Source organism: Sturnus vulgaris, chromosome 7 (genome assembly GCF_052056855.1).
Source record: "Sturnus vulgaris isolate bStuVul1 chromosome 7, bStuVul1.hap1, whole genome shotgun sequence".
Lineage (NCBI taxonomy): Eukaryota > Metazoa > Chordata > Aves > Passeriformes > Sturnidae > Sturnus > Sturnus vulgaris.
Window position 1 is genome coordinate 32,140,820 of NC_142249.1, and position 13,081 is coordinate 32,153,900.

Here is a 13,081-nt window from a genome sequence, read left to right on the forward strand (position 1 = left end):
TTAGGAACACAAACTTCTGATCTTGATTTGGGTGTTGAAAGGAAAAAGCAAGACACACTGCCATAAACACCTACTTTTCACCAGCCTAAATTTCCCTCATTTTTGTCTTGGTTTATACCCAGTCCATTGTTTGGTGGGCTGGTGGGCAGCAGGGCATGTCAGGGATAATACATACGTTTGTTTTTGCTGCTCTTACCGCTGTTCTCTGGCTGATGACTGTTCTGGCAGCCATGGGGTGGTTCTCCCTGATGGGGCCTCCCCCTGTGCCAGAGCTGGTAGGATGTGGGTGGTAGCAGCTCAGGACCCCCTGAAGGCCACCCTGTGAGATCCAGGGGCACTGCCAAGGGGGCAGTGAGACCCAGTGCCAGCTGCAGAGCCACCTGTGCCACCGTACCAGATACAGACATTGTCTGCCCTCCCAGCTCCACAGGTTTGCCAGAGCCAAGGGGAAACGTTGCACTGGTTGATTTTATGGGATGGGCTGGGGGGACTGGGCACCCCAAAGTTCAGTGGAAAGCTGATATCCTCTGCTTTCCATCTGTGCAGAGATCCCAGAACCAGGCATGAAGAACCTTGACATGCCAGGTGTTTAAAGCTGAGTTACACCCAGCTGCATTTCTGGGCCTCACACACACGTGGGTTTGGTAGGGGAAATGCCAGGATTCTGGTTCAAGCCAGCAAACATCTGTCTGCCTGTTCTGTTCTTAGTGGCAGCTATTTGGAGTCACAGGAATGTCACACATTCAGCCAGGAATAGAACCAGGGTCTTTAACAAAGTCACCAAACTCTTACAGTGTTTTCAACTGAATGCAAATTTCTTCTAAAAACTGAGAGGAAGATCCTTATCTGGGGGGGAAATTTTCATAATTTTCACTATGTTTTCCATTCATGTGGCTGTTGTCTGTTTATATATTTTAATATTACATTTCCTGTCCAACCAATGAATTAATTTCCACTTAGACAGCAAGCAGTTCTCTGTAGATGATTTGTGCCCAGAAAAGGCCATTTCCATTTTAAGAAACAGAAAATCCTTTCCAAGAATGCCTGAGTGTTTGATGTTACTAAGTGTGGTGGAAAGGTGCAATATCTCAAAAAGCAAGCAAACAACACAGATGTATAAAATACGCCCAGATGTCATTATTTGTATTTATGTGCTCAGGATCTGTAATTTTCTCCCACCTTCAACAACAAAATTCTTACTTCTCGATTCAACATTGTAGGAATCACATGCCTTACTTTGTGCATGGCTGTGGCTTGATATGTGTCAGGAAAAAAATACAAATCTCTTACTCTGGCATTTAGTAGAACATTCAGTGTGACTATGTTGGAAATGGTGCTCTGCTATAAATACAAAGCTATTTGTCACGTCACACATCTTGCTAATTTTCTAGTGAGTTGAAAGTTGGGCCCATTGTCTGGAATAATTTAACGTGCTGTAGCTTTACTTACTGTACTCTATGAATCATATACACAGATATTCATAATGGAAAAACTGTTCATACAGCATTGAGGTTTACACAAGTACAGCTGTGGGTCTGAATCTTCAGCTGGTGTAAATTGGCCTCATTGGAACGACACCAATTTATCCTGTGAAAGGGAAAGATCTGGCAGAGGTATTGGCTTGTCCATCACCATCTGTAAACACGAGACAAACACAAAAACAAACACAACGTGGTATTTAGGCCCTGGCTTAGCAAAGCATTTAGATGTATGCAGTGTTCTATTTTAAAGCTACAAGTGCTTTGATTTAATTAAGGCCGTATTTATAAAGTGGCAACAGGAATTACAGCAGATTGGATTTTTTGTTGTTATTGTTGAAATGGTTTTCATAAAATTTATTGACTCATGAAAAAAAAATTAAATGTGCTATCAAAGTTTTCTGTAAGTCCAAAATTTATTCTGGAGCCGGTACCCTCCTACCTGAGAACAGCCATTTTCCTGGTGACTGTGGAGGTACCAAGCCCACTATAAGAGCCCTGTGGGCACTGATGGACTTCGATGACAAACCTCAATGCCAGCTTTGCCACAGCCCTACTCAGCCAGACACTGATCCATCAATTCATTTAGTTGGCATGACCTGGGACCTCCTCATTGCTGTGGACCTGGGCTGTGGCCATGGGGTGGTTACCCCCACCAGGCCTGATCCTGACCTGCTGGTTGACTTCATAGCTTAAGCTTGGACTTGTCACCAGAACTTGTGCAATGTCCTCTTGCTTAAATTTGATTGCTGTCAGTTGTAAACCTCAGGGGCTATGGGACAGGCTCTGGCTAATGAGGTCCCTGTTCTACCTGCTGAGTCTTTGTTTCTGGCTCTTTATCCCTTGGGGACCAGCTAGCCTGGACAGCCAGCTTCAGTCCTCTGTTCTGCTGAATTTAGCTCAGAGGCTTGACTGGAGGGATTTTTCTGTATTCCAGGTAGAAGTCCTGATTCTTTAGACTGTTGGCATTTCCTGTGTGCTCCTTCGTGGACCTGGTGCACTTCTCTTGGCCTTTCCCAGACGTTTAGGTTAGACCTAGACATTTGGCTGGTTCCAATTAAACTGTAGTTTTGATTCTAGTCTGGAGACATTGGAGGAGTTTCTTGATTGTCTCTTATAAAGTTAGCTCACATGCAAATCTTTCCTGGATCATGCCCTTTCATGTCAGTGTAGACTGTGTGAGTACCACAAATCTGTTGCTGAGTGTTCATTTTGTTCAAATACTGGCTAAATTCAATTGCAAAAGATGTGAGAAATATGCCTTGATTTTTGTTTGATTTAGTTGTTATGAATACTTGAGCTCCCTTAATGAGATAGGAAAAGACCTTGTAGCTGTAAACTTTGTAAACCTCAAGAGAGGGACTCTGGCAGTTACTGTACTGTGTGTGTTATTATTTTGTTTATATTGTGGAAACATAAAAAAATGAACTTGCTTAGCTGTAGATGCTCTCAGAGTAGAACTTTCCACTTTCTGTTGTAGATTATTCAGTTTAACACTGGCTGGACAGTTTTGAAAGTACAAAATGCACATGGACTCTCAAATGGACCTCTCTTTAATAAGCAATGTATGCTTACCTCCAGCATTTCCCAGCCTGTGAATCATGGATATTAAGTTCCATTGTGATTGGTAAAGGTATTTGATAAAACAGATTTATTCTTTGAAGACCTTGAGTGGCTACAGTGGTTGCCTTGAAAAAATTCATGGGGCCCACAAATTGGAAGAGATTGGAAAGCACTAATCTAATAGGGATTTCATCTGGTATATAATTAGTGATCTAACCTCTCCACAACTACAGGCAAGACATTATTTTAGATTAACATTTTCTGTCTCTTTGTTAACAGCACATGGAGGCACAGTGAGAGAATTTATGACTACCTGGATTTCAAACCCCTGCCTCCTATTTTCCCTAAGTGCTCTTGAACTTGCTTTTATTCAGAACATCACCCGAGTTGTGCTTGTCAGAGCAAATCACATAAACACTACTGGTCTTTGTCAGTATTTGTGCAGGGAACTACCAAGAGAAAAGATAGCGAGGCAAAGCAGAAGGTACTGACGTTGATCCAGCAGCTGTTACTCTCCCATTTTTGTATCTCCTTTTCTAGAACTGATGCCAGAAGTACTGCACAAGCTATCCTAAATGATGTCAGCTGGAGTATTTCCAAGAAAAGAAATAAAATCAGCATTTCACAAAGTCCTTAGTGTTAGTCCTTAGGATCTTAGTTGGGATTGAAAGATATCCATGAACTAAAACAAGTGCAGAGAAAGGCTATGTATCTTAAGAAGCTTCAAAAAAGCTGGGTTGTAGCAAAACAAACAGCACAAGAGACAATGACCCCACCTGGTCCACACTGGAAAAGGTTTAACACCTGGGAGAACTTTTTTAACTTATAGGGAAATGATGACCTAAGAGAAAATGGGTATAAACTGGACATGAGCCGTGTGTAGATCAGAGAGTATGTGAACAGCTCAGTAACAGGAGCAGAAAGTTTGTGGAATTTCTTCTCATAGGAGGAGCTGAGCTGTAGCACTTCACTAGTTTTCAGGTGGACCTTCATCCCTTTATGAAAGGAAATTTTATCCTGTGGTTGGTTGCCAAAAGCAGTGATTGGCCTTGACCTGGGTGTCCCTTTGGAACCATTTTCTTTATATGTGTCCTATATTGTTCTTCAATATGACATGGCTATAATGGTTATTATTCTGCCCTTAATTAACCATATGAGTTTGATATTTATGGCTCAGAATTTAGAGAGAAGATGATTTGCTACAAGCCAGTTCATAATTAATTCCAGCCCTAGTATAGTGTTCAATAGATTTGGGATTTATTATTTCCAGCATGTATAAACAATTTCATTAATAAATATGTTCAGTTCACCAGCTGCCAAGGCCATAAGGGCTGTAATCCTCCCATCAATACCCCTGGCATAGAGTGTGCTGCCAGCCATGTGCTGGGCACATCAACCTGTGGTGCTCTGCACCACTGTGTTCAGAACCCAGTGCTAATGCTCCTCAGCAAGCACTAACAAAAGCCAGAGAGCAGAGGTTTTTATCTGAAATGATGTTATAAATCTCATTTTAGCTGATGTAGAGTTGGACTCTGCACAGCCTGCATACATGCTGTTCCATATCCGTGTGTTTCTTGTCTATTCTCAAACAGCTGTTCTCACCCTGTACTCACTGGCCTGCCAGATGTTACAAATCCAGGGAAAATATGGAGTCACATTCTCCCTCTCTAGGACTTACTCATGACCAGCTTGAGACCTGCTGTTTGGTCTAGCACTTAACCTGGATTTTCTAGTAACTCATCAACCACAATGACAAAACATGAGGTTAAGAACTCATCGTTGCCAGCAGGACTGATGCTGGGGATGTGATTTGATACCCTAATCTCCAGTGAAATTGCCTCAAGACCACATCAGTAATAATTGCTGGTGCATATATGATCACTAGTGACAGTGAGGCTAGATTCTTTACAGTGCATGGGGAAGAGACCCTTTGGATCATTCTTAGTTCTTCTGACTCTCATAAAAGACTAATTTCCTTAATTAAACGTAGCACTTAACATTCTTCAGCATATGCATTCAATTTTCTTTATTTCGTATTGTTAGAAACGGGACTCAAGAGATAATCACACTGAAAGTTTATCTTTTTAAAGTGTGCTTAACCCCTCCCCTTGCTTCTCAGTCATTGGAAAACTCCTAAGTACTGAACTGGTCTCTAGATTATCTACAGCAATGTGGAGAAGTGCCAGTCTGGGAGACATTGAGGACAGTTGGTTCACATGTTTTTAGTGATGTAATGTCCAATCTTAATTATTCTGTGCTGCTGTTTAGTGTGAATTCATGACTGCAGGAATGATTAGAAGGCTCGAGAGCAGAATTATTTCACTGGCAGTCAGCATGACTCCAACTAAGAAGTCTCAGGAATAATTAAAGATCCATTAATTTTGTGATAATCACTAGACTAAGTTTGTTAAGATAGTCTTTTCATGGATGGGGTGAGATCAGTTGGTACAGTGCTGTATTGCAATGTTGGAGTGACACAGAAAATCTGTTTGCTGAGACACACTCTCTCTCCTAAACTGATTTCACGGGGCATTCTCCACTCTTTGATATTTATTGTATTAAAAACTCATTCCTTTGACAGGGAGCTGACTTGACAAAGGATCTTGAACATTTTTCCAGGAGCCCACATTAGCCCCTTGGATCTGGGGCAGTTCTCACAGGGTTGAGAGAAATAGCAATCATTGGGTCACTGCCATGTTCACATCCGTAATGGTGCCTTTTAATTAAACAAACGAGGCAGCACACTCGCTTCAGGAACACAGGAAACATCAGAGTTTCTCATGTGGAAAACAAGTTTCACTTGAAAGCTTTCAGGAAATATTGCTGGTAATACAGGCCAGGCCAGACAATGTTGACAGACCTTCATACCAAAACCTCCTGACCACGCATTGTAAACTCTCACAGCATCATCACAACTCACATTTCCTCTGGTATTTTCAGAGTCTCAACTTGGAGTCACATTATTATGAGAAAATTATGTTTAAGACCATTTTAGAGTTTTTGATCAAGAAAATAGTTTGAAAGTACAATCTGTTGTCTCCCAAAAACAAATAAGACCCCATTTTTGGGTATTTATTTAAATTCCATCATTGTTAAGGAAATCTTGTGACCCGTGGTACTGTGTAATATTTACATATCTCATCATTGTGGTCTATTGCTCAGTGCTCAAAATTCTTGAAAGACATCCTTTAAACTGTTGTTGTATATTTCAATTGATTTAAGAAGACAAAAAAGGGCAAATCATCTCTTAAAGTTCCTTTCTTTTTCTTAATAGTTTATTATTTTACATTAAAAAAGAGAAACATGGTTTAACTTAAGCTAGATTCTCATGCAGCAATATGTGTATAGATTAGATAAAGAAAATGCTCCCTATCCACAGAACAATAGATTACTTGTTTAAATTACTTGTCTTAAAAAGATCCTGATTTGGCTTTGCTGAGCATAAAATATTAAATTTACTGTTTATTTTTAGTGGATTCCTGCCAATTTTCTTCTCCCTGACTGTCTTTAGATTGTTTAAAACATTAAATAAAATGTTCTCATCAAGCATATATCTACTTACAAGAAATCTCTGTTGGTCTTTCCGCAGAGACATAAAATCTTGTTGTTAGGACATGAACTTTGCTGTTATGGAATTTTCCTTTCTTTATTACCTTAATGTTTTTCCTGTCCTTTATGTTTTTGCTTTTAGCCCACAAGTGTGGCAAATTATGTTGTGCTAATGTTGCTTATTAAATCTTCATAAAGTGAGAAAAAGGAATCCAATGAGAAAGCTTTAAATGTCTCTTCAGGTGTAGTAGGTACTTTCATTCTGTTTAATTGGCAGTAATGTTTGAAAACTCTGACCTCATCCCTGCAAAAATTTTGTTACTTATATGTCCTGGAAAAATGGTGGCCCTATCAGCTCCATTGGTAGAAATGGGAAAGTGTCTGTGTCATTGATATTACTTTAGACTTGCATCTTTGTAATTTTAACCAAATTTGGCTTTTAGGACTATTTATCAACAGAGAATACAAGGCTGATGTAGACTCTATAGCTGCAAGTGTATTTTCATAAATAAAAGATTAAGAAGTCAGGAATATATGACAGTTTTTTGGGACCAGGTCAGTGTAGTGTGTCTGGTGACACTTGGAATGTTTATTTGCCTTTTGTTGCAAGGGATATTCAGTGTTATTTTTGCAAATCCCCTCCATACGGCACAGCACGCCCATGTTGGATCGAGTGCTCAGCATGAAATGTTCTTTTTCCTGCAGGAATCTTAGGTGACCCATGCAGGGCCTTTTCTCTCCTCTCAGGAGCATCATCTCCACAGGGAGTGGGGAACTGACCCTGAGCAACTACAGCAACAAAGCAGTGAGCTCTGAGTGTTCTTCAGCTCTCACAGGTCAAAACTTGTTATGCAGTGTGAAAGAACAAACCAGCTTTTTATTGGAGGACATGTAAATGTTATAACAAAGATCTGGGCTGATCTTTTGACCCTAAGGTGGTTACTTAGAAGCTGCATCACTACCTTTTTACCTTGAAACACTTTAACACCAGGCACTGAACTGACCTGACCTCTGCTGCCTCTATAATTAGCTTTTCGTTGTTATAATGAATTAATGAGTTAGGTGGGTTTTGTTGTTATTATTATTATTATTATGAAAGAGTCCTTATTAATGGACAGTTCCCCAGCTTACTGGGATGGAAATAAGGGAATGTGGTTTTAAAGGGATCTTGCAAAAAAAATGTTTGCAGAAAAAAGATCCGAGATTGCAATTGCCTGCAGAGCTGTAGTCAGGAGTAAAGAATGAAAGGTTCTCACTTTGAATGCATTTAGTCTCTAACACAACACAGAACAAGCTAAAACATAAATGCACTCTCTTAGCTGACTTGTGACAGCTTATAATGAATGAATGTGCTGCAGATTGAAATGTCACACTGACGTGCTTCAGAATAAGAAATGAGTTTCATCAGCTTTATTCAATGTATTTCTATCTGTGTCTGAAGTACTGAACAATCCATTTTGCTTGTGAGTACATTTGGAAATGGAATAAGTTGAAATGTGTGCTCTCTATAGATATTAATAAAATACTTTTTTTCTCTTCATTCCCAAAAATAATAAGTGGGATATAGGCTGAGTTCTGGCTTTGAACTTTGAAAGATCTAGGAAATAAAAGTGTAGTAAGTCAACTGGCTATTTAAATGTAATATTTCGAAACTTTTTATATACACAAAAAAGAAAGGGGTTTGAGAAAATCACATGGGTAATATTTGTGGAATTTTTGGTCCATTTGTGAATTAAAAGTACTTTATGAACTGATAGATCTTTGGTCAATGAAGAAGTCTCTGATTATAGTTCCCTCTGCTGACTTCTTTCTATATATGAAATTCCCGTTACTTATAGGAAAAGACTGTGGGATCAAGCTTACTGAAGAACATGTTTCCTAACCTATCATTCTGTTAATAATGAAATTTGGTGATAGCTTCAGTGCTTCCATTGCTCAACAGCAGTTTATTTTAATGAGGATCATAGGTGAGATGATTTTGGCTGTGTTGCATACAGATCTATCTCAGAAGAGGATTTTTATATTTTGCACTGTCTCTTACTGTTTCTCTCCTTGTCTAACTCTGGTTTTTTCCCCCCTCTCTCTTGTGTGAACCTTTCTAGATGTTCGACTGGATCAGCCACAACAAAGAGTTGTTCCTGCAGAGTCACACGGAGATTGGGGTGAGCTACCAACACGCCCTGGACCTGCAGACACAGCACAACCACTTTGCCATGAATTCCATGGTGAGTTGAGAGCAGCACAGGAGGGGGCAGAGGGCCAGCACGGGGCACCAGGGACCTGTGAGAGTGCTGTAAGGAAGGTCAGGCTGGCTGTGGCAGCAGCAGAGTGTTGCTCTGTCCAGCCGGACACTGATGTATGGTAACTTCCCTGACTTAAGACCAGCACAGTCCTGCGGAGTTTGTTTACATTTTGGAGAGCAAATACAATATTTTTTAAGTTTTCGACATTTCTTTGACTGGAAATTAATGAGAGCTGTAGGATGCATTTTAATAATTTATACTTCTCCCTCCACACCCTGCTAAGGTACTTTTCAAAACCTTGAAATGAAGGCACTAATCAAGCTGTCAGTTGTGGCCACAGTGGGATTTTGCTTTTTTCAGTTGTTAATTGGTCAGAACTTTTGAATGCAACTCAATTTACCTTTCTTTTTCAAAAAAGAAAAAGCATCATCGTCAGTGCTTTTCTCATTTTCTTGTTCTTTCCAGATATAGGGTATTTGTCCTGGAAACTGCCCTGCTTTCAGTACAGAAATGAGGACAGGCTGTATTGATGTTTTGATAATTGCAGTGGGGTAGAACAATGCATGTGTACCCCCTGCTGCAACTGCACAGTGCAGAGATGAGCCCTCCCTGAGCACTCTCTGCCAACTACAGCAAAGCTTGCCCTGAGTAAACCATTCCAGCAGGTGAATCTCCTCCTGCTGAGCAGGGTCAGGCTGCAGCTGCCCGGGGGCTGACACCTCAGAGGTGGCTGAAGTTGGTGGTGTAAGTCACTGGAGAGCCACACCTGCTCTGCTGCCCGTGGAGAGCTGGAGAGCAGCTGTCTGAAAAGGGACAAAGAGATCCCCACTACCTGAGGAAATTAAAGACCCCACACTGCTTTCATAAGGTTACAGGCGTTAACCCTGGGATTCTGGCCAAATTCCAGGTCAGGTAATTAACTTCTCTGACCTGAATCCCACAGGGCACTTCCACCTAGCTAGGAACAGCTATTCCCCACTAATTCCCCACTATAAGCACTGTGCCTCACTAGGGCGTTGCATAACAGTGGGGGATGAGAAGTGTTTATAATGCTTATTAATGTGTTTATTGTGATTATATCTGAACAGAGCACTGAAAACCGTGCTTTAGGCACTTGATAATTAAACTTGCCATCACAGTGCCATCTAGCAAAATCCAGGATAACACTGCTTCCATATAACAGTTCTGCTCTCAGAGTTCCAGCAACTAGATATGTCCTGGAGGTCAGTGCATTAAAATTCATTTGACTTATGAAAGATGCAAATTTGATCATAATTCTTCTGAAATACTATTAGGAGAGTCAAGCTGGAGGATCTCCCTTTATTCTTTTTTGTGGCAATAATACCACAAAATATGGTAATGTAAAATAATGTTGTCTCTGGTATTATTTTCTTAAAATAACTGAGAGTTAGGCTTGGAAAGAGATCATTGCTGTTAATAGAAAATTAATGATTTTGTTAGAAATTTGATTTCTAATTTAGCTAAATCTTTTTACATGCAATACATCAGCAACTCTTGGATTGAGAATAGCTCAGCTGTTTATTACTCAGAAGTATGAGTAATAAAATAATGAAATCTTGAGGCACTTTTTTGGTTGTAAGGGTTGGGCTTTTTTATGGTATTGAATTTTGTTTTGTTGATACATTAAAAATCAGTATCTAGTGAAGATCTGGAGAAGGACAAAGTAGCTAAAGATGGCTGTATGTTTAGCAGGGAAAAAACATACAAACTTCAGTGCAAATCAGATCAGATCTTGGATCTCTAAGGTGTTTTGATTGTGTCTGTTGTTTGTTTTTTTTTTCTTTACACTGTGCCTAGTGTCCTTTAAGCCTGGCAAAACTAATAATTAAAATACAATCTTCAGTTCCTCTAGAAAATGCACACACCAAATGTTTACTGATCATGCCTTTTGTTGCATGATCTTCCTATACATCTCTATAGGGATGCTATGACCAAAGCTCCTTTTTAGAAAAAAACAATTTGCTGCTGTATTTGTTATAATAATAATTCTTCCTTCTAAATGATCAATGTGGGATGTGGGGAAATCATATATTTGAGGTAATAAACTGTAGTGTGGTGTTTTTCTTTCGAATAAGGAGCATATAATATTTTTTTCCTGTGATTCAAGGCAGTGCTTGTTTTCACTTCAGTTTTGAAATAAATTATTACTCTTTATCACAGCTGTATAATGTTTATACTGAAGCAATAATACTTTTCACAAAGATGATATTTATCTCAGACCTTTTTCAAGCAATATCAATTATCTAATAAATTCACTAGAAAACAAAACCTCAGTGTTCCAGTATGGCACAAAGCATCCTGGGTGTAGTTCTGCACTTGGATACCTGGTGTACATTACATGCCATTTGGTCTGACTAAAAGTTGTTTGTATTTCCTTTGCCTGGATTTTTTAATGCCACGATCTAATAACTTAAATTATGAGTTCCTGCTTTCTGCACACAAAATTGGGAGTGTTCAGTGCTGATACTGCTGTCTGCCCTGCTGTCAGGGAATTACCTAACAGGACACAGATATTCATGTTGTCCTAAATCACAATATATTTCTAACATGTTACAATTATCATGTAAAGGCTAATAATGTCTGTTCAAAATTCCCAATATTTGTCTTAAATAAATGGTATCTTTCTGTATGTAGGCTGAACTAAAATGCCATCCAATATTACACAGGCTACATGTAATTGGTCTTGTTATAGAAACTTAAAGGTCTTAAAGATATCTCATGAGGGTTTTTTTGTCACTGAAGCATTCTGCTTTGGATTTATGTGTTAGGATAATTTCCCATATAGTTTCTAAAGTCACAGTAACACAGTGCAAACTGGGGTTTTTTTTTTGTTTTATTTTAAAGAAAAACCCTTCAGCAATCAAATTTCACTTTCAATTAATCTGCAGAACCCTTCTCTTGTAGCCCACCTTTGCCACACAGTATCTCACCTAGTCCTCTAGGAAATAAGATGAACACAGTCAAATTCCTTGCAGATTTAATGCCCTCCACTGCTCATTTTTCTTTTGTGAGTGTCAGGCATTCTTTTTATAAGTGTGTCACAAGAAAGTGTTGTCTCAGCCAGGCTTGGAGGGTTTAATTAGGAGGGGAGGTCTCCCAGCATGTCCATGAGATGATCAGGGATGAATTATTGTATTTCCCTGAGGGAGACCATTCCACAATTGCAGCTCCAGTGCTGTCAGTGCTGATTGCTGGCACTGAGAGCTCCTGCTGAGCCCCTGCTGGGACTGGGCAGTGCTTGCAGTGCTGGAGGGAGCTGCTGTGTCACACACACACTGGGACCAGAATCAAGGCCTTGGTTGGGCCACAGAAATGGGCTGAGAGTTGCTGGACAAAGAGGGGAATGGGAGCTTGCAAGGCACTGCTCAAGGCTTTTGTCAACTGTAAAAGAAACTCTTACCTATCCTAATATCGATGTACATCCGGGGAAATTTTGGTTTTATTTTCCATCCCAGTGATTTTTTTGAAGGTAAAAATCACCTTTTTTGGACTAAAGTTTCAAAGCTGAAAAAAAAAAAAAAAAAACAATAAAAAATTAACTCTAACAAGAGGAGCACCTTTGAAAAGTGTGAAAGTACATAGGAAATAAAGTTTTTTCAATGCTGAAAGGTATATATTAGCCAAAATGTCAGTGCATCCTAGTGTCATGACTACAGAATGTCAACTGAAGTGCTTTTGCTTCTAGACAAATTAATTAATATTATTATTAATTAATATATTACAAACAATATATTGTTTCCTCGTTTTTTGACCTACTGTGCTCTTATATAGCTATAAATGAGTGATCCCTTGCAGTCCTCCTCAGGGACCTGTCTCGGTTTTGAAAGAAAGATGAGGTTAGGTTAAAGTGAGACTTTTCATGCACCTGCTATTGTGGATTTTCCATGCCTAAAGGAAAAACAAAGTCACAGACATTAGTTGCTCTATTGAATTTATTTCCTATTAAGATTGAAAGATCTGTATAATAGTGGCGTAGAAAAAAATCTCAATTCACTCAGTTTATAGAAGTGAGCAAACCAGAGGGAAAGGAAGATTTAACTTTGTGAAATGTCAACAGATGAATTTCATCAGCATTTTCCATTTTACTTCAGAACATTACACATTGGCAAATAAAGATGAAAGAAAAAAGCCTGGCTTACAATGTTTGTTCTTCTTCAAGGTGGAAAAGAAATGCTTTGCATTTTGTGGATTGTGGTCAGTTAAATGTTGGGTTTTTCCTGACAGTAA

The 13,081-nt window shown here is 39.4% G+C and overlaps 1 protein-coding gene across 14 annotated transcripts in view; it reads left to right on the forward strand.

The window, feature by feature from the left end:
• KALRN (kalirin RhoGEF kinase) overlaps positions 1-13,081 on the forward strand; it is a 465,057-nt gene that overhangs the window by 203,108 nt on the left and 248,868 nt on the right. For all 14 annotated transcript variants that reach the window (XM_088168302.1, XM_088168303.1, XM_088168297.1 and 11 more), the window contains exon 6: positions 8,693-8,815. In XM_088168302.1, coding sequence (XP_088024428.1) covers positions 8,693-8,815 — 123 coding nt within the window. The remainder of the gene's footprint in view (positions 1-8,692; positions 8,816-13,081) is intronic.